Here is a 20,989-nt window from a genome sequence, read left to right on the forward strand (position 1 = left end):
ATACCCGACTTTGTCCCTCCGGCTGCTTCCCCTCACTGCCTCGGCGGCATCACATGCTCGGGGCCAGCACTGTGCCATGGCTTGCAGAGCTCTGTCTTCACCTGCCCTGTGGCCAGGCCTCTCCTGAGCTTGTGTGCTCCTGCCCCAGCCCTGAGGAGCAGCAGTGTTCAGGCAGTTTCCTGCCATCCCCGTGTGGCTTTACCAAGGGGAAACTGAGTTCCCCAGTGTCCCACTGGGTGCATTCAAGGGCAATGGGGACTGTGTGCTCTTGCAGGGAGATGGTCCAGGCAGTGATGGTGATGCAGTACTGATGCTGTGCTGGAGCCAAGGTGCAGCTTGGCACGGCACAGCACATCCATGCACCCCAGGATGCCTGCAGAGCCTGGGCTGACATGATGGGCAGTGCTACCCATCCCTGTGGCCACCCAAACCTCACCCCCACACCCGTCAGAGAGCTGTAAAGCAGATGCTTCAAACGTGGGGAGTTTTCCTGTTGTCCTTTGTGCTGAGGTTAAGTTCCTGTGCGGCTTCCTGACCCGTTATATATAGCTGTCAGCCCATCCCGTGGGCGCTGCCAGCCGCTTGCTTCACTTTGGAATTGTTTATCCTCATCCCGAGCACTCGATGGAGGCTGGGGGAGGGAGGGGCTATCAGTTACCCCAGGGGCAGACGGGTCCCATAGCACCCTGTGTGGGGTGAGGCTGTGGGTGCTCCCAGGCACTGGGTGCATGTGGGGTTTTCCAGGAAGGAGCTGGGTTTTCTGCCCAACCACAGTTTTCCCACTGGCTGGGTGCTCCCCCCGCCCTGTGCGGGATGCCCAAATGAAAGAGCGACTGTTCCTGGAGGTCGCCGTCGGCGTCACAAGTTTCTACGTCGCCCTGGCTAAAATTAGACACTTATCAGTGTTGGGAGGGATGTGATTTTACAGGTTCCTGTTTATTAGAGCAACCTTCGCTCCAGGCCATGTTTCCGGCTCCCTCCCTGCCCGCGGCTCTCCCTTGCGGTTTGCGGTGGCCAGGGCCAGGATGAGCAGCAGAGGAGCCTCTGTTTCCTCAACAAGGGGCTTTTGAACGGCAGGCAGGATGCTGGTGGTGCTGTGGCTGGCTGGGATGGGGGGTTTTACCCTGGGGAGTATCCGTGCTGGCAGGAAAAGCAATCAGAATGTGTTCCTTGCTGCTCACCCGTGCAGCTCTGAAACGGCTCCTGAGCTGCGGGAGATGCCGGGGGTCTCACCTGCAGTCAGTCCTGGTGCTGGCAGGGGCATGCACAGGGATGCAAGGCTTTTGGGCTTCTTTTGGGACATCCCTGTGGGTGCAGGGCCACCCTTGTTGCATCTCTAGGACTTTGTGCCCAGCTGGGGTGAGAACACAATGACTGAGGCAGTCTCAGCCCTGTGGTGCTGCTGTCCCCAGGGAGGGTGGAAATGCTGGGACATGACCCCTTGGGCTTGGGATGGCAGCTGGGATGACCAGTGGGGTGGATTGAGGGGTGGTGAGTGGGTGTTGGCCATGCTGCTGTCTGATAGCACCCTTGCCTCTCTGTCCTGTGCAGGCGGCTGTGCCGTGACCAGCACCCTGACCCAGCGCCCTGCCACGGGGGCAAGAGTGCCCCAAGCCCCCCTCCACCATGTTCAACCTGATGAAGAAAGACAAAGAGAAGGATGGGGCCCGGAAGGAGAAAAAGAAGGAGAAGAAGGAGCGAATGTCAGCAGCTGAGCTCAAGAGCCTGGAAGAGATGAGCATGCGCAGGGGCTTCTTCAACCTTAACCGTGCCTCCAAGCGGGACTCCAAGACCCGCCTGGAGATCTCCAACCCCATCCCCATCAAGGTGGCCAGCGGCTCCGAACTGCACCTCACGGACATCGACTCCGACAGCAACCGGGGCAGTGTCATCTTGGACTCGGGCCACCTGAGCACGGCCAGCTCCAGTGACGATCTCAAGGTGGACGATGGCAACTTCAAGGGCTCGGTGCTGCAGCGGGCGGCCAAGTTTGGCTCCTTGGCCAAGCAGAACTCCCAGGTGATCGTCAAACGCTTCTCTTTCTCCCAGAAAAGCCGAGATGAGAGCACCTCGGAGACCTCCACCCCCTCTGAGCACTCGGCAGCCCCCTCCCCGCAGGTGGAGGTGCGCACGCTGGAGACCCCACTTGACAAGCATGGGGTTCCCCCTGGACTGCCCTGCACCCCTCCTGCCACCTCCTTGCGTGCCAGGGTGCCGGAGCTCATCGGCAAGAGGTTCCCCATTGAGCTGCGGCTGCCCGCCTTGGTGCCCCCCCAGCCCCCCACCCCACGGCAGCTGGAGCTGCAAAGGCGCAACACCGGCGATTTTGGCTTCTCCCTGCGCCGCACCACCATGCTGGACCGGGGGCCCGATGGGCAGGTGTACCGGCGTGTCGTGCACTTCGCCGAGCCCGGAGCTGGCACCAAAGATTTGGCGTTGGGATTGGTGCCGGGAGACCGTCTGGTGGAAATCAACGGACTAAACGTGGAGAACAAATCCCGGGATGAGATCGTGGAGATGATCCGGCAGTCGGGGGAGACGGTGCAGCTGAAGGTGCAGCCCATCCTGGAGCTGAGCGAGCTGAGCCGGTGCTGGCTGCGGGGCGGCCAGGGGACACGCCGTGCTGCCTGGGATGTGAGTAACGCTGTCCTTGCCGTGGGTGCTGCTGGGGCCTGGGTTCTGCCAGTGCCAGCGTCCTTGCGGGGGTGTTTGGGTTGGCAGGAGCTGTGGGAACCAGTGAGTGCTGAGGCTGCTCTGGATGGGAGCAATGCACAGAGGAGTGGGAGGCTGTGGCTGGGGTGCAGCCTAATCAGGTCTTACAAACCATCACTGGTGGGTTTTGCCCCTCAAAATGCTCAGTGTGCTGTTGGGTTTGGTCTTTCTCCTGCCAGAGGGGCTGCAGGAAAGCCCTACTCTGCGTTGCCGGGGGAAGTCTGTCCCCATCTCTTTGCTGAGGAAGCACTGTCCAGCAGGGAAGGGAGCTTTGCTCCTCACTGCCAGGAAGTTCCAAATGCTGCTTTGCAGGACAACACTGCCTGCTCCATTGCCCACATTGGCCTCCCTCAACTGGGATCCTCCCTGGGGACTGGGGCAGGCACACAGTGTGCCAGGGGCCGGGAGCTGCTGCTGGCGAGTGCAGCCCTGTGTGCGCGACTGCTGCTGGTGGTGTATAAATAGAAACTTAATGGCTGGGTGACCCACATCCCTCACTCCTGCTGCCCGGCACTGCTGACCCTGCCGCGGGCTAGTCAGTGTCCCGGCCAGCCAGCACCCTGGCAGAGGCCCCCAAACACCGACAACCTGCAAAGCTGAGCCCCCTCTGTGGTGACAGGGGGTGCAGCAGTGTGACATTGTTTAGTGTGTGTAACTGGGCTCGTTTAGTGTATTTTTAGGCCTTCCTTAGGGTAGGAGGGTGTGGAGCAGGTTGCCCGCACCGGGGAGGGCTATGCTGAGCATGGCGGGGCCCCGTGCCCACAGGATGGTGGCCAGGATGGAGTAAGGGTGGCCAAGGGGCTCCATGTGCTCCTCGAGCAGATGCCGGCACTGCGGGGTGGAGTCTGCGCCAAGCTGGAGCAGTGGCTTTCTGACAGCTCCTCCCCGGAGCCCGGCAGGCGTCACCGGCCAGTGCCGGCGGTGCTGCAGGGATAACCCCTGGCCGGATAACCCCGCGGGGCCGGCGGGGCACGGCTGTGCCCGTGCTGCAGACCTTGGCATGGAAGCAGGTGTGCGTTGGATGCCGGCACACGGGGGCTGGCGAGGCACTTGTGCCTACCAGAAGTGTGGTGCTGGGCTGGGAAGGAGAGAGGAGATGCCGGTGCCCTTGGGGCTGCAGGGGAGAGGCTGCAGTGTGCAGCCTTGTGCCGGGACACGGTGTGGTTTGATGGCATCAGCCGGTGGGAGCTGACTGGAGGGCTGGCACTGACTGTGTTGTGGAGACGCGTTGGTTGCCACTGCAGGTTGGGCATGTCCTGCTGCAGGATGCTGTTCTCCTCCTGCGTCATGCACCACACCTTTGCCGGTGCTGGGGAGCACAGGCAGGGGTGCTGGGTACGGTTGGGGGTCCCTCATGCAAGGTGCCGGCACACAGGGAGGCCCAGCTCTCCCCCAGTCTCCACTAAGCTCCCTGGAATGTTTCTGGTCCTAATTTAAATAAAAATGATCCTTTTTGAAACAGGAAATTATAGACATATTTTGGGCCGTTGCTGTGGAAGCCCCTCCCTGGCTGGAGTGGGACAGTGCAGGGTTCTCTGTGTACCATGGGGGGTTTCACCCCCTCACTGGGTCTGTGCTGAGTCACCCTTGTCCCCACGAACCTGGCTGGCCAAGGGGAGCACCCACCGTGTCTTGGGGGGTTGTTGGTCCTGTGAGGTGCATGGGGGGGCCAGCTGGTGGCACGGCGTGGCTGGACATTGGGTGCCGGGTGTAACCCCCTCCATGTCCCAGCCTTGCTCCCGGTGTAGGGGAGCCGGGCTGGCTCAGCTCCACGCCTGTATTTATTTATTTACCAGCGAAATTCCTCAGGCAGGGCCCAGGCATGCGCCGGCCCAGCAGAAATATTCCAGAAATGCCTCTGACCACTCCAGTGCTTCAGCAGGACCACAGGCATCCAGAGGCTGCACTGGTGGACCCTGCATACCATGTGTGCCCACTGTCCTTGGGCACCCAGGTCCCTGGAGGTTGCTGTCCCCAGAGTGCAAGGCCACTCTGCTATGGCATGGCTGGGTACCCCATATTGCACTGGGGTGGGGATGTGGGACTCTCATTGTGCCAGAGGCTCTGTCTCCATTTTTCCATGCTTGGGAAGTTCTTGGTTTGGCTGGTTTTCTGTCCGCACTGTGGGGTTGGTGCTGCTGGGTGCCCCAGTGTGTGGGGGGGTCCCAAGAGGTCCTGGGGACGGGGCTTGTGTCCAGTGGGCTCATCTATAGGCCAGTGCGTCTCTGACAAACTTCCTGAAGGAGAATGAGAGGAATATGCTGGCCAGGTAGAAATGCCTCATCACCAAATGGCCGGGCTGGGCATCCTGGTGGAGGTGACCTGTGGGAGATGGGCTCCTCCCTGGTGGTGCCTCCTTGCCCACACTACCTGGGGACACTGGTGTCACTACAGGCACTCTCAGCTGTGCTGTGCCAGCCCTACTAAGGGTGTTTGCTGTGACCTGTCCCTTGTGCAGCACGGGGTGCCAGTCCTGTGGGCCAAGAGGGATGTGGCCTAGTGCTGGTGTTCCCAGCATGGGGATTTCCAGCCTGCCACTGGCACAGCTGTCCCAGTTGGACCAGGACCTTCTGCTTCTCCAGGGAATGCTTTTTGGCTCAGGGCACATCTGTGTCGGTTTGGTTTGTCTTGGACCTGCTCAAGTGCCTGCTGGGGTCCCCGTTGTGCCTGTGCCCAAGCGGTCACCACTGCCCCTCCATGCCGGCGTGCCTGGCTCCCTGCCACCGGCCTCCTCCCGGCAGCCCCCGCGCAGGGAGGCCCCTGACCCCTGGCCCCTTGCCCACCGCCCCGCTCCTGCTCTTTCCAGGGAGACCTTGGACTTCTAGAGGTGGCTTTGCCATGAAAGTGTCTTTACCGTGGACTGCCGTGCCGTGCTGGGGTGCTCTCCATCCCCAGCAGCATTTTGGAGGGGGCTGTTGTGTTCATGGGAAAGGCAAAGGAGGAGCAAGAAGTGTCAGGGCTGCGCCGCCTGGCACGACACCAGGCACACTGCTCCTACACTGGGCACCCTGCCACGGCACCCCGGGCTGCGGGAGCGTGCAACCCCGTCCCTTGTGGCACAGAACTCTCCCTGGCTCCTCCAGTTCCACAGCTGCACTCAGTCCGGGGGTGTCTTCCCCCACTCCCTCCGGGCGGACAGTGGACGGAGGCTGGGCAGTTCCCCCCGCGGCAGAGCCCACATCACTTCCTCTGGCAGTGGCGGCGGTGACGGTGGTGGTGGTGAGGCCCCACTGCCCGCGTGTCCCCCCCAGCTCTCCCTCCGGCTGCTGCGTGCGCCGGCGGGGCCCTCGCATTCCTCGGCTATTTTTAGGGTGGCCCTATCAGCCCAGCTGTCCCCGTGCTGCGGCTGCCGCCCCGCTAGTGCCTCTCCCACCGTGCTGTGCCGCGCTCGCCCCGGCGGAAACCCCGCTCCTGGCTCCCTCTGGTAAGGTGGGGACCCCCAGTGTGGCTAGCACAGCTTGGGGGAGCACGAGGGGGGCACGTGGGAGACAGTCCTGGCACTGGGATTGGGGGCTGCGAGGCCAAACCCACCCCCGGGGCTCTTTGGTGGCCAGGGGTTGTTTGTTTTGGGGACTCCAATGCCGGTGCTCTCTGGGGATCTTTGGGGTGCCAGGCTGCCTGGAAGTGGAAGCAGAGGGTTTGGGAGCTTTGGCCCATAGGCAGGTTGGTTTCTGGACCCCCGTGTTCAACCTGTGCTCCCGGCACTGGTGTATCAATCACTGTGGTGAGGGGGATGGGGTACAGGGGATTCCTCAGGGACAAGGCGGTGTGTGCCCAGACAGGCGGGTTGGTTTGGCGACCGGGTGCTCCTCCTCACGGTGCCTGGCCCTGGGAGGGGGATTTCTCCCCGATGGCCCCAGGCACAACCCCTTTGGGTTGGAGAGTGGGTGCCAGCCAGGGCAGTGGGTCCCATCAGGGCTGCCCGGCTATTGGCACGGGGTCAGGCTCAGAATAAACCCTGACTGTCAGGGCAAGCAGAGAGCTGGGGTAGAAAATATCCCTTCCCTCACCCTGGCATTTGCTTACTACAGCAGGCTGGCCTGCTCAGGGGAATGGGGGCATGATCCTGAGGCCTGACTGAAGGGGCTTTTTTTGCACAATGAGTTTTGTCAGGTGTCAGACTGGTCACCTGCCTGTCCCCAGAGCCCCTCCTGTGGGCACTGTTTGTACACTGAGCAAGGCCAGGTGGGCTCAGACCCCCATTCCTGAGGATCCCAAGTGGGGAAGGACACATCCCTGTAGACTGTGCCATGGTTTGGCTTTCTGTGTGCTGTCCCCAGCCCATCTCACCTCTGCCTCTCTCCCCAGCCAGGGCTGCAGCTCCATGAGACATCACCATGGCATTCTCATCCCGGTTTGCGTTCTGGGAGCAGAAGGGAAGTCTCTCTCGCATGTTTGCCTGCGCCCCACATTCGGGTTACGCTGCTGACTAGTTCCCTCAGTTTGCCCAGCACTGGCACCATGTTTGGAGCAGCACTCCTGGCCTCACTGTGCTGCTGTGCCGGGGGCCGTGCTGAGCAAATGGGGAGCTTGGAGCGGAGTCACCGACGCGGCCACGCATGCGATCACTAACACCATCACTAACCGCTTTGCGAGTGGCTGGTGCAGCCCCTAACACGGCACGAGCCACCCCGGTGCCACCAGCCACCCAGGAGCTGTGTGATGGCAATCCCATGGGATGCACCGCAGTGTCAAGCGAGTCCTGGCACTCAGAGACACGGCTCAGGACAGGGTTTGACCATCCACCCCCCAGAGCCCCCTGGTCGCCCCGCTCAGCAGGGAGCTGGCACACCCCATGTGCGTCTGCTGCAGAGATTAGCTGGTGACACTTAAAATGTGCTGTGACGCCTGGGGAGTGACTTGCAGAAGGACAGAGCCCTGTGGGAGCAGTAATGGGCCTCTGTACCAGCTCACTCACTGACTGCATGTGATGAGAGGGCCCAGGCCAGGCAGGCAGAGCATGTACCTCTCCCACCTTTGGGGTTTGCCATAACTGGGGCGCATCTCTGCGCTTCCTCCTGCTTTTTTGGCTGATTGGAAGCCTGGAAGGAGGCTTTTGCATCCTTTTCCCTGCAATGGGCTGCAGATTGGGGCTGGCATGGAGTGATGGTCCTGGTGAGTTTTCTGGCAGCAAGGCCTCACAGTGGGCTGAAACGTGCTCCTCTTGTTTGTCTGACCCTCAGGTCAAGGACGAGGACAAATCTTTAGCTGTGAAAAGACCCGTGAAGGAGGACGGGCCTGTAAGTGTTGCAGGGCATGGACAGGGTGGAGCTGTGTTGGGGATGGGGCTCACCCTTGGTGGGAACAGACCCCATGCCAGGGCTTGGGGACACCATGGAGGGTCATGGGTTCAGTGATGCCCTGAGCACTGAGTTTTACCCCTATGCTGGCAGCCTGAGGGTTGATGGGTCCCTGTGTGTGGGGAAGGTAGGTCACCACTGCTCCCTGCTCTGGGGTCTGGTGGGGAGCTGTAGGTTGGCTGGGGAAGGGGACTGGAAGCTGTGTCCCCCAGTACTGGGGTCTGGCCAGGAGCTGTGCTCCGTGGCAGGGCACAGAGCTTTGGGCACACCATGTCCCAAGCAGAGGGTCCGTGGCTGGACCTCCACTCACACAGGTGTCATTGTGGCTGCAGTCAGAGAGCCCGAAGGATGTGGCATCTGCACCCCCGAAACCTGAGCCCCCAAAACCTGAACCCCCGAAATCTGAACCCCCAAAACCTCAGCCTGCGAAGAGCCCTGAGCCACCTGCTGGAAAAGGGAAGAGCCCAGAGCCGGTGCTGAATGGGGCGGCCGTGAACGGGCTGGAGGGCCCGGCTGCCGAGGCACAGGAGGACGACAGCCAGGGCCTGTCCCGCCGCAGGGTGGTTCGGGTAGTGCGCAAGGTGGTCCGCAAAGTCCTGCCAGGGGAGGACACTGGCAGTGCCAAGGAGCCAGGGCAAGATGCCAAGTCTCCCGAGCCAGTGCCACCCCCCAGGAAGGAGGAGACAGGCCGTGCGGGTGTCCCGGCTCCCCCGGCCCCACCACCACCTCCCCCTGCTGTGGTGCCGGCAGCTCCTGCCAAGTCGGAACCCAAGGATGAGATCTCAGCAGGGCTCAAAACCCTCATGGCGAAGGGCAAAACCAAGGAGCACCGGCCGCGGCTCCGGCCGGGGGACAGGCAGGAGAAGTCCCCCGATCCGGCCGGTGGGGACGCGAAGCCGTCCCTGTCCCTGGGCAGTGAAGCCAAGCCGGAGCCGCTGGTGCAGCCTTCGGGAGGGAAAGCGGAGCCGGCAAAGGCATCTGCTCTGAAACCCACCGCCCTGGAGAGGCACAAGGTACCGGTGTGTGCACGGCGGGGGATGCTCTAACCCGGCAGCGGGTTGTGCCCCCAGCTCAGCATGGTGTGAGCTCACCTGCATGGTTTGCAGTGTTTTTGGGCTGTGTGGTGTGGGTGGGGGTCACTTTTTTGGGGCAATGGTGTGTGCTGTGGCAACCCCATCACGCTGGCCCTTGTCTCCCCTCCATTTCATATGGAGAAGAAGCAGCAGACCAGCGAGAAGCGGCCGACCCCTGTGAAAACTGCCCCGACGCCCCCCAAGCAGGTGTGTAGGAGCGGGGATCCAGGTCCCCAGGCACTGTGGGTACCTGCTGGTACCCCAGCTGTGCCAGTGTCAGCACCTTCACCCTGCTGGGCTGCAGGGTGGGGGAAGCCTTTGCAATGGCTGTGCTGATACCCACGTGCCAGGGCTGCAGGGGCTGTGGGGTGGCCGGCCTGGGGCTAATGTGCTCTGCCTCCAGGCTGCTCCCAGCCCTGCGTCCCAGCTGAGCCCATCTGAGGAAGCGCAGCTCCGACTGGAGAGGATCTTCACTACTTCTGTAATTCCAGGGGTGTTGGTGCTTGCGTGTTGCCTTCCCAAGGATAGGCAGGCATGGGCAGCATGTGGCTGCCCTGGGCATGCCGTGTGCTCTGCACATGGTGACTGTACCCCTGTGCCTGGCTGCCAACCCCACGATCCCTCTCTGGGTGGCAGCAGGGGATGGATAACCAGGGCTGTTGGTGGGTTTGGGGATCACTGCCCAGACCAGTGTGCCTGGGGGTGGGGAAATGCTGGCATCCCCGTGGGAGCCCAGGCACATTGTGGTGGCTGGGACGGATGATGTCCTGGTGGTGCCATATGAATCCTGGCCGTGCCAGGGCCTTTGGCCTGTCAGGGTGCTGCTTCTGCTCTCTGCCTCTCACCCCTTCTCTTCTTTCTCTCCTGCTTCCTTGCTGCCGTTAGCTGGACCCCGCCGCCTCCGCCTCGGCACCCAGCCAGGTACTGTACCCCCGTCCTCAGGAACCCTCTGCCTGCACCAGCGACCCCCCGCCATCCTCTGTGTCCCGCTGGGCTGGCGTCTGCGCCCGCGCCTCGTGCTGGAGCGTAAGGCTTTCCCATCCCACCCTGCTCTGTGGGCTGCCACGGCACCCATGGGGCTGGAGGGTGCCAGGGCAGCCAGGGCTGGGTGCCTCTCCCCAGAGGGGCCGTGCTGGGAAGCTGGGCATCCTGGGGGGGTGCTCTTGGTGGAGGTGGCACAGCTGGGGCGGGCAGGGACATGGAGCAGGATGTGCAGGGGCAGAGCACTGGCACAGGCAGGACGCATGGCTTGTGGCGAAGCAGTGCAGTGCTGGCAGAGCTCAGAGCGGGTCAGTGCAGTGACCCCCAGCCCCCAGGGCTTTGGCAGCATGGCCTCATGGCCAACATCCTTCCCGGCTCCATGTGTCTCCAGCACAGCACTGGACATGCCACCCTGCTGTCCACAGCAGTGGCCATGGCACCAGGAGTGCTCACAGGGTGTGACAAGGTGGCGCTTTGCCCCTGCTCGCTCCCCTCGCCGCTTTCCGTGCTGTTTGCGGGGAAGGGCTGAGCCCTTCTCACCTTCAGCCCTGTCTCTCGACCTTGCCAGGGTCCAGTGGACGATGCGCCGGCAGCTCCCCTTGGCCCCGTCCCTGCCGCAGCTCAGGTTTGGCTTTAGGGCTTATCCTGCTCTCGGGTGCCGGCTACGCCAGCCCAACATTTTCCATGCTGTGGTCCTGTGCCATGTCCTGTGTCCCCACGTTATGTGCCTGCAGTGTGTCCTTTGTGTCCTACAGCATGTCCCTGAAGCATGTCCCATGTCCCCACAGCATACCCAGTGTCCCTGCATCCTGACACGTGGCTGGAATGGGTGCCCTGTGTCAGGGCTGTGGTTTGGGAGCTCAGGCTCTCCAGGCTTGCCCAAGGTGGCTGTGGTGAATGAGCCTGTGGGTCACTTGGCTTTATGTCTGCCCTGAGCTGTAGCAGGGCCCTGGTGGTCTCTGCAGCCCCGATCCCACTGGGGTCCCTGGAGACAGTGGGCAAATGGGAACTGGGGCTGGGAACACTTGTGAAGAATGGCTGTGGCTGGCCCACATGAGGGCCCGTGGCCAGTCAGCCTGCTCCCTCCAGCCCCAGGGATGTGGGGAGGGGGCAAGACAGAGCAGGGGCAGGTGACCACAACCACTCCACATCCTGCTGTTCCACAGGCCAAATCAGAGGAGCAGATAGCGGCTGAGGAGGCCTGGTACGAGACCGAGAAGGTGTGGCTGGTGCACAGGGATGGCTTCTCCTTGGGTGAGTCGGGGCACTGCTGGGACGTGGCATGCCCTGTCCTTCCCGCGGCACATCCCCCATGCAGTGTCCCCAGGGGGCTGCCAGCACGGCCCCACTGAGTGCCCTGTGCCCCTTGCAGGCAGCCAGCTGCGGCCGGAGGCGGGCAGTCCCCTGCCCGAGGGCAAGGTGAAGGTGAAACTGGACCACGATGGAGCTATCCTGGAGGTGGAGGAGGATGATGTGGAGAAGGTAGGGCTGCGGGGCGGGGGGACGGTGGGGCAGATCCCCGTTCCCAGCCTGACGCCCCCCTCGACCTCGCTGCCAGGCGAACCCCCCATCGTGTGACCGCGTGGAAGACCTCGCCAGCCTCCTCTACCTCAATGAGTCCAGCGTGCTGCACACGCTGCGGCAGCGCTACGGCGGCAACCTCCTGCACACCTACGCCGGGCCCACCATGGTCATCATCAACCCGCTGAGCTCCCCCTCCATGTACTCTGAGAAGGTGACCATGCTGCGGGGGGCACACCAGAGGGGACAGGCAGCTGGGAGCCGTGGCATCGTGCAGAGGGAGCTGTGGGGTGGCAGGGTGCTGACCCTCACTGCCCTGTCCCCACCAGGTCATGCACATGTTCAAGGGGTGCCGCAGGGAGGACATGTCCCCGCACATCTACGCGGTGGCCCAGGCCGCGTACCGCAGCATGCTGATGAGCCGCCAGGACCAGGCCGTCGTGCTGCTGGGCGCCAGCGGCAGCGGAAAGACCACCAACTGCCAGCACCTGGTCCAGTACCTCGCCACCATCGCCGGCAGCACCGGCAAGGTCTTCTCCGGTGAGTCCCCAGCAGGTTGCGGGGTCCCCGTGTGCTGCCTGCGCAAGCCCCTTGCTTTGCACTCACAGCCCCCCACACGTGGCAGCGGCTGGACACGCACCACATGGGCTGTCACTGCCTCACGCCGGTGCCTTTGCCGCACTCTTGAGGGCTGCCATGGTGCGGAGCATGGCACAGGAGCAGCAGCACCGGCAGTGCCAGCTCCAGCTGCCCGCCCGCCGCACAGCCCCTGCACCCCACCGCCCTGCTTCTCTTCCTGCAGCGGAGAAGTGGCAGGCTCTCTACACCATCCTGGAGGCTTTTGGCAATAGCAGCACCAGCATGAACGGCAACGCCACCCGCTTCTCCCAGATCATCTCTCTGGACTTCGACCAGGCTGGGCAGGTGGCATCTGCCTCCGTACAGGTGAGGGGGCTGGGATGGCCTCCCCCCAGCATGGAAGCCAGTCCATCCTTACCAGTGTGGCTTCCCTCAGTGTGGGAGTCGGTCTGTCCTCACCGGGATGTTGCCCAAAGAAGCTGTGGATGCCCCTGTCACCCCTGGAAAGTGTTCAAGGCCAGGTTGGACAGGACGTGGAGGAACCTGGTTTAGTGGATGGTGTTCCTGCCCATGGCAGGGGGTTGGAACTTGTTGAACTTTAGGGTCCCTTCCAACCCAAACCATTCCAGGACTCTATGATTCTCATGATGTTTCCTGTGCTGCAAGCTCTGCTGCAGACCTCCACCAGCTGCCCAGCCATGCTTGCAGCACTCAGCAGCCTGGCATCCTTCTCTTGTCCTTGTTCACACCTAGGTCAGATGGGCTCCCTGTCCCTGGTGAGTTAGTCCCAAAATCGGAGGGGCTGTCTTCCAGATGCCTCTCTGGTGTGATGACAGCAGAGCCCTTAAAGTCCAAGAGAGCTGGTCCATGCTACTATAGTAGTATTCACCAGAGAGCAAATGCTTGTGAGCTATTTGAATGATTGCATTCACATGGTGCCCTGTGGTGGGAGGGAGACCCTCACATCTCTGTGAGGACCCTGGAGAGGCAGCAAGGATGAGACCAGGGTGGGCTGAAGGGTCTCAGTGGGAGCGGGGCACTTGGGGACAGTTCCCATCTCTCCCACCTCCTCCAGACACTGCTGCTGGAGAAGCTGCGTGTGGCCAGGCGCCCGGCCAAAGAGACCACCTTCAACATCTTCTACTACCTGCTGGCCTGCTCCGACAGCACCCTGCGGTGAGCTGGGGGGCGAGGGCACAGCCCCCAGCCCATGGGGGTCTCTGAGGTCTTCCACATGGAGCCAATCATGGTGTTTATCCCCGCAGGACTGAGCTTCACTTCAACCACCTTGCAGAGAACAACGTCTTCGGCATCGTGCCCCCCTCCAAGGTTGCTGCCGTGGGGGACTGTGGGAGGGACAGGGGTCTCTGACCCGTTTGAGTGCAGGGGGAGGCAGAGCCGGGCTCCCAGACTGATGGCTCCTGTTGTTTCCCACAGCCAGAGGAAAAGCAGAAGGCGACCCAGCAGTTCAGCAAGCTCCTGGCAGCCATGAAGGTGATGGGCATCTCGGGTGATGAGCAGAAAGCCTTCTGGCTCATTCTGGGGGCCATTTACCACCTGGGAGCTGCTGGGGCCACCAAAGGTAATGAGCTTCTCCAGGCTGGGAGCCGTTAACGGGTGGAGGTTTGGGACTGATGAATGCAAGGGGTCCCAGAGCCATTGCTGGCACCTGGGCACCTTGCAAACAGCCCTCCCCAGTGCAGCCGAGTCCTGGGGGTATGTGGGGGGCTGTGTCAGCTCAGGGACAGTACCCTGCCACCCTGGGTGTTCTGTGGCACCCAGCTTTGTCCCCATGGCTGGGGTGGTCCCATTAACTGGTGGGAATTGAACACCCCAGTCTCTGGGTTGGCTTCTACCAACGTGCATCAGAGGGGGCCTGGCTGGGGTTGAGGGAGTTGGGGGGTGCATGTGTCCCCCGTTCCCAGTGTAACACCTCTCCCTTCATCCTCCTCACAGAGCCACTGGCAGATGGAGCCGGTAATGGGGGGGAGGGCTCTGCTCTTGGGGGGTGCCACACGGTGCTGGTTTTGGGGCTGAAATGGGGGCTTGGGATGCTGCTGGTGTGCTGGGACCAACCCTGACCCCCAGCTGGTTCCTGATGCCCATGAGCACCCCCAACCCAGTCCTGTCAGCATATTGGTGGTGTGGGGCAGAGCTGCCCTGGCACCCAGAGTACACCGTGGGTGCTTGGTCTGGCTCCAACAGCACCAGCTTCACTCTCCATCCCTGGGGGTGGCAAATTAGGCTTTGGGGGCTGCTCTTCTCCCCCTGTGGCTTCCTTTTCTCCCCACGATGCTGGAAGCCCCAGTGGTGCTGCACACTGGCAGGAGGGCTGGGGCATGGCAACCCCAAAATGAGCACCCGGAGCTGGTGGCTGCACTTAGGGAATTTTCAGCCCTGGGGAAAGAGATGTGTTGGGTCTGAGTGTGCACTGGGGTGCAGGGTTGGCGCATGTGGTGCTCTTGGGGTGTAGTGGGGAGCAGTGCTGACCTGTGGGGTGCTCTTGGGGCACAGTGGGGTGCAATCCTGGCCCATGGGGTGCTCTCAGGGTGCAGTGCTGGCCCATGGCGTGCTATCAGCGTGCAGTCCTGGCCCATGGGGTGCTCTCAGGGCACTAGAGGGCAGCAGGGCCCTGCCGCAGCCACCACAGCGGGATGCTCGGGCAGCTCTGGAGTCTCTTTATAACGGGGGCCCTGCTGGAAGGGAATCCCAGATCCTGCTGGGGGGGGGAACATCCCAACCCTGGCTCTGTGCTGCTGCTGAAGCCTCCCCTGCACCTCGTGGACACTGGGGGTGCTCAGAGCCAGCTCAGTCGCACCAACCCTCCCGATTTCCTCATCTTTTTGACACTTGCACCGAGCTGGATCTGACAGCAGCTCTCTGTGCTCTGGGGCAGAGCTGAGCTGCTCCCCACCAGTGCCCACAGAGCAGGGGGGCTCACAGAGGAAAGACCTCACACACTTCAGCAATGCCCGGGGAGGGGCAGGCTTGGCATGTGCGTGGCGTGGCGGTGCGTTTTGGCAGGAGGGCCCCCCGTGCCGCGTGTCCCCGCGCCGTCACGCGCCGTTGTTTCTAACCCCTGTCTCTGTTCGCATGGTGCATGCTGCCCTTTGCAATGCAGACGCCGACGAAGGTAAAGTCTTGTTCTCCGCCCGTGTCTCTGGCTTCCCTTCCCACGTGCCACCGCCATCCTGCTGTCATGTCCCTGCATGTCACCATTAACCTGTTCCCACCTCCATCAGCATCCATGTCTTTGTCTGTCCGCCACGGTCTGTCCTGCTGTGCTGCAGCTGGGCTGCTCAGTGTGTCATCGAGCAGGGACATGTCCCTGTGTGTAGGGTGGCTCAGAGCCCCAGAGGTCCCCAGGTAGTGATGGCAAGGGGACCCTCACCTCCACACACCGTGGTGTGGCTGTGGGCTCAACCCTGAAGTGGCATGAAGCCATTCACCCCCATCTCCTCTACACCCCAAACATATCTGTCTCCTTACACCTCAAAACATGCTTCCTGGCCATGTACTCCCACTGTGCCCAGCATCCCCAGCATACTCTGGGGGTCCTTGAGACCATCTAAGCCTGTCTGGAAATGCTCCCCGTCTTTGGGGATGCCCTGCCTGGCTCTGAAGCCCCCTTCTCCACCCTCCAGCCGGGAGGAAGCAGTTTGCACGTCACGAGTGGGCTCAGAAAGCCGCGTACCTGCTGGGCTGCAGCCTGGAGGAGCTCTCCTCTGCCATCTTCAAGCACCAGCCCAAGGCCACCCTGCAGCGCTCCACCTCCTTCCGGCAGGGCCCCGATGAGTCCCCCCTGGGGGATGGTGGAACAGGTAGGGTGAGGTTTGGGGGGACAGCGGGTGGGCCCCAGGGGATGACAGTGTCCCCAGGGGACACTCAGGGTTGCCTTGGCCAGGTCCCAAGCTGACGGCACTGGAGTGCCTGGAGGGCATGGCATCTGGTTTGTACTCGGAGCTCTTCACCCTCCTCATCTCCCTCCTCAACAGGTATGTGCTGGGAGGGCTGGGGGCAGAGCTGCGGGGTGCGTGGCAGCATCCACTCGCCCCGCTGAGTCCCTTTTGTGTCCCCTCCAGGGCGCTGAAGTCGAGTCAGCACTCGGTGTGCTCGGTGACAGTTGTGGACACCCCCGGGGCGCAGAACCCTGAGCTGGCAGGGCAGAGCCGGGGGGCCACCTTCGAGGAGCTCTGCCACAACTATGCCCAGGAGCGCCTGCAGCTCCTCTTCCACCAGCGCACCTTCGCCCGCGAGCTGGAGCGATACAAGGAGGTATCGGGGACACCCAGGGCTACCATTGCCTCCTCCCTTCCTGCCCTCCTGTCCCCACATGAACATCTCCTCTGTGTCCCCTCTGATTTCTTTGGCTGTGGAGCATGGCAGAGGAGAGCTGGGCTGGGAGGTGATGGGGTGGCTGTGAGTGGTGGTGGTGGTGAGATCACTGCTGCTGCTCCATCTTGGCACTGACAGCCTAGGGGGACCCTTCCACATGTCCTGGTCCCCCCTTGGCATGCGACATCATCCTAAACCTCGTTGAGACCAACACCCTGACCAGCTCCTGATCCCAATCACTGCTACTCCGTGGTGTGGGCATTCACCTGCCTCTGTTCCCCCTCACCAGGAGAACATAGAGCTCACCCTGGCTGATGCTGAGCCCAGCTCCTCTGGCTCCGTAGCTGCTGTAGACCAGTCCTCACACCAGGCACTGGTAAGCACCCACTGCGCTTCCTCCCAACCACAGCACGGCAGCGGATGGGTGGAATTTTGGCACTTAGGTGGTAGTGAGGGGAAGGAAAGGGGCTGTCCTGAATGGCTGTGAAAGCACGGGTGCGAGTATGTGTGCAGCCCACATCCTTGGTGCATCCCCCAGCATGGTTTTCCCTGCATGCCCTGGAAGCTGCCTGTGCTGCAGGCAGGGGACCTGGAGACTGTGTGTGATCCCTGGGGTGCTCCAGTCCTTGAGATCCCTGGAATGATCTGGTCCCCAAGGTGCTCAGGTCCCCAGGGTGCACAGGTTCCCAAGGTTCTCTAAGCCCTGAGGTCCTCCAGTCCCTTTTGGAGGTGGCTGCAGAGACCAGGAGGGCTTGTGGCTCCAGCCCTCGGGTGCCTGAGCGCTGCATCTCCCAGCGAGATGCGCTGCTGGAGTGTCCCATATGGGCTCTTTTCCTGCTGGGTCTCCATTAAGCAGGAGGCCTCTTGCATGATGTGAGGTTGCATGCTCCCTGGGTGGCCTGGGTCCCCTGTGTCACCCCTTATCCCTGCTCTGGGGGACAGTGGTATGCTGGACAGCTGCCAGTGCGGTGTCCCTGCAGGTCCGGTCACTGGCCCGCACAGACGAGGCGCGGGGGCTGCTGTGGCTGCTGGAGGAGGAGGCGCTGCAGCCGGGCGGCAACGAGGACACCTTGTTGGAGCGGCTCTTCTCCTACTATGGCCCACAGGAAGGGGGCAAGAAAGGTATGGGGAAGCCTGGCACTGTGGGAATATGTCCTCTAGACCAAGAGCAACTTTTCTAGTGGAAGGTGTCCTTGCCCGTGGAGTGAGGGTTGGAACTTGGTGACCTTTAAGCTCCCTTCCAACCCAAACCATTTACCATTCTGTGACTCTGTGACATGCACCAGTGAAGTGCCGGTCCCTGGGGCTGTGCCCAGCGGTTCTGTGTCTTCCCACAGGGCACAACCCTCTGCTCCCCAGTGACAAACCCCGACACTTCCTCCTGGGCCACAGCTCGGGGACTAACTGGGTGGAGTACGATGCCACCGGATGGCTCAACTATGTCAAGCACAACCCAGCCTCCCAAAATGCCTCCGTCCTGCTACAGGAGTCCCAGAAGTGAGTGGGGTCCTGGGTTGGGAGCATGGCGGGAGGAAGAGGTGGTGTTGGGGGGTGACATCCCCTCTGTGCCCTGCAGGAAGGTGATCAGCAGCCTCTTTGCCGGCCGTGGTGGGTCGGCGCTGGTGCTGTCGGGCTCGGTGGCGGGGCTGGAGGGGGGCTCCCAGCTGGCCTTGCGCCGGGCCACCAGCATGCGCAAGACCTTCACCACCGGCGTGGCCGCCGTCAAGAAGAAATCCCTCTGCATCCAGATCAAGCTGCAAGTGGTGAGTGAGAGGGTGCCAAGTGGAGGTCCCCACATCTGGCTGGGGCACTGCTGCACATCACCACTCACCCTGCTCTGCCGTGTCTACAGGATGCCCTCATTGACAGCATCAAGAAGTCCAAGCTCCACTTTGTGCACTGCTTCCTGCCCAAGGCGGCGGGGGGCGGCGGGGACCCCCAGGCTCTGCCGTGCCGGCGGGTGAGCGGCAGCGAGCTGGAGCTGCCAGCGGAGCACTGCGAGGCCGGGCTCATGCAGCTGGACGTGCCCCTCCTGCGCGCACAGCTCCGCGGCTCCCGCCTGCTCGACGCCCTCCGCATGTACCGCCAAGGTGAGCCGTGGCACCGGCACCAGGGTGAGGGGAAGGATGCCACAGAGGTCCTGGCTGTATCTTCTTACTGGGGAGCCAAAGGCCCTCGGTAACCCATTCAGCACATGCCCTTGCTCTGAGCCCTGCACCTTCCAGCTGTCTCCCCACGGCAGTCCTGTCCCTGTCACCCCTCCCCTGGGGGCCCGTTATCTGTGCTGGGGACAGGCATAGCCTTAATTGGGTGTCTCCACTGGTGCCGCTGGTTCCTGGCAGGAATCCCATTGGCATCCAGCCCCTGTCCCACTGGAACGAGGGCCTCTGAGTTGTGCTCAGCAAAGCGTTTATCGATACGCATGGCCGGCTGCCCAGCCGAGGGTTTATTGCTTGGAGGCCGAACCCTTCCTGCCGTGATTGGAAATCGATGCCACCCACACACCTCCTGGATTGGTGGCTGTGGCCAGCCGGCCGTGCTGGGGTCAGAGTTCCCATCAATACCTCGTCGTTAATTAAGATGTGAAGGCTCAGTGCTGGAGCCTGATGCAGGAGTTGGCTGCAGCTCAAAGTGAAGCCGGAGCAGGACTTGCACAGGCAGCACATGTGTCCCTGCTCTACCCCCATGATGGGATCTGGCCACTTTCTCCCTAGATCCCAGCCAAAATTGCTGGAGGACCCAGCCAAGGAAAACCTCCCGGGGAGGCTCAGGGCATTCCAGCTGTGTTTGGCCCCATGGGGAGCTTGTTCCACGTGGGGTGACCCTGTCAACTCTCCCAGAAGTTGGGCCTCAGCATGTCAGGGCACACAAGGCTGTCCCTGGCCATCCCCCAGGCATCCTGGCTGTCCCCACAGCCCCATTCTCCCTTGCTCCCCCAGGTTACCCCGACCACATGGTGTTTGCGGAGTTCAGGCGGCGCTTCGATGTCCTGGCCCCACACCTGACCAAGAAACACGGGCGCAACTACATTGTGGTGGATGAGAAGCGGGTACGTGTCCTGTGTCAGGGCCAGTGTGTGGTCCAAGGTCCCCTGCGCCCCAGGGTGCCACCATCCCAGTCCTGACACTCCTCCCTCCCCACAGGCAGTGGAGGAGCTCCTGGAGTCACTGGACCTGGAGAAGAGCAGCTACCACATGGGCTTGAGCCGGGTATGGTGCCTGACGCTGGGTGTGGGCAGGGGTGTGCGTCATGGCTGGGCACAGCGCGGTGGGACAGCACAAGGGCATCACTGTTTGCTCCCACCCCCGGCATTCCTTGTGCCTGGGGAATAAAACCCCACGGCAGGACAGGACCAGTGGCTGGGACAGGATGGGAGAGCTGCATCCCTACCAGCAGGCGGGTGGCACGGTGTGGCTGGTGGGATGCCGGCACCCATCACCATCCCGTCCCCCTCCCCTCCCACAGGTGTTTTTCCGGGCTGGATCACTGGCCAAGCTGGAGGAGCAGCGGGACACACAAACCAGCAGGAACATCACCCTCTTCCAGGCAGCGTGCAGGGGCTTCCTGGCACGGCAGCACTTCAAGAAGAGAAAGGTTCGTCCCAGCAACTCTCCCCTCCCCGCTCTGCTGCACAATTTCGCCTAAAATGGGCAGCACAGTCTTTCTGCGCCTCCTGGGCCAGCACCTCCTCCTCCCGCCTCCCCGGGAGCCGTGGGGGGCCAGGGGGAACCGGGGGGCCAGGGGGAGCCGGCAGGGAGGCTGCTGGGCATCGCCACGGCAGGATGAAGTGACGCATCAGCTCCTACTTTTATCATTAAAGAAGGCGTAAAATAGGCGTCTCGGCAGCGCCTCGCCTTCCCGGGATTAGCACTTAGAGGGGCTGGAGAGGATCAAACAGAAGATACACCGGTGCAATTAGCCCAAATGCTAACGAAGGGGAGCATGCTGGGGTGCTGGTGGGGGTGCTGAGCGCCCACCCGCCCCACTTTGCCCTGCTGGCAGCACCCCGTGCTGACCCCATACCCTGTGCTGACCCCGTGCCCTGCACAGATCCAGGATTTGGCCATCCGGTGCGTGCAGAAGAACATCAAGAAGAACAAAGGGGTGAAGGATTGGCCGTGGTGGAAGCTCTTCACCACTGTGCGGCCCCTCATTGAGGTGCAGCTCACCGAGGACCAGATCCGTGGCAAAGACGTGGGTATCTGTGCTGGGGGATGTTGGATGGAGCAGGGAGGGCTTGGGGGAGTGTTGGCCATGGGCCCCGCAGCGGGGTGGGATGCAGGACCCCATGGTGGGGTCAGATGCAGGAGCTAACAGTGGGGTGGAATGCAGGATCCTGTGGCGGGGTGGGAGGCAGTATTCTGCAGTGAGGTGGGATGCAGAACCCAGGGAAGGGTGGGATGCAGGATCCTGTGGTGGATTGGGATACAGGACTCCACAGTGGGGTGGGATGCAGGAGCCCATGATGGGGTGAGATGTGGGACCGTG

At 62.3% G+C, this 20,989-nt stretch overlaps 1 protein-coding gene across 1 annotated transcript in view; it reads left to right on the forward strand.

The window, feature by feature from the left end:
* The first annotated feature begins 1,551 nt into the window (after nucleotides 1–1,551).
* Nucleotides 1,552–20,989, forward strand: part of MYO18A (myosin XVIIIA) — a 32,081-nt gene continuing 12,643 nt past the window's right edge. Inside the window, 28 exon segments of the mRNA XM_017832596.1 lie at nucleotides 1,552–2,634; nucleotides 7,896–7,952; nucleotides 8,345–9,025; nucleotides 9,230–9,292; nucleotides 9,489–9,566; nucleotides 9,971–10,006; nucleotides 10,635–10,691; nucleotides 11,233–11,320; nucleotides 11,439–11,548; nucleotides 11,625–11,801; nucleotides 11,917–12,127; nucleotides 12,390–12,532; nucleotides 13,242–13,342; nucleotides 13,432–13,495; nucleotides 13,604–13,748; nucleotides 15,288–15,299; nucleotides 15,811–16,044; nucleotides 16,047–16,161; nucleotides 16,249–16,441; nucleotides 16,791–16,877; nucleotides 17,482–17,623; nucleotides 17,839–17,998; nucleotides 18,078–18,264; nucleotides 18,354–18,591; nucleotides 19,441–19,550; nucleotides 19,645–19,710; nucleotides 19,967–20,095; nucleotides 20,552–20,695. Of these exon segments, the coding sequence (XP_017688085.1) occupies nucleotides 1,627–2,634; nucleotides 7,896–7,952; nucleotides 8,345–9,025; nucleotides 9,230–9,292; nucleotides 9,489–9,566; nucleotides 9,971–10,006; nucleotides 10,635–10,691; nucleotides 11,233–11,320; nucleotides 11,439–11,548; nucleotides 11,625–11,801; nucleotides 11,917–12,127; nucleotides 12,390–12,532; nucleotides 13,242–13,342; nucleotides 13,432–13,495; nucleotides 13,604–13,748; nucleotides 15,288–15,299; nucleotides 15,811–16,044; nucleotides 16,047–16,161; nucleotides 16,249–16,441; nucleotides 16,791–16,877; nucleotides 17,482–17,623; nucleotides 17,839–17,998; nucleotides 18,078–18,264; nucleotides 18,354–18,591; nucleotides 19,441–19,550; nucleotides 19,645–19,710; nucleotides 19,967–20,095; nucleotides 20,552–20,695 (4,836 nt within the window). The 5' untranslated portion in view covers nucleotides 1,552–1,626.

Source organism: Lepidothrix coronata, unplaced genomic scaffold (assembly GCF_001604755.1).
Source record: "Lepidothrix coronata isolate B3197 unplaced genomic scaffold, Lepidothrix_coronata-1.0 Scaffold203, whole genome shotgun sequence".
NCBI classification, from domain to species: Eukaryota; Metazoa; Chordata; class Aves; order Passeriformes; family Pipridae; genus Lepidothrix; species Lepidothrix coronata.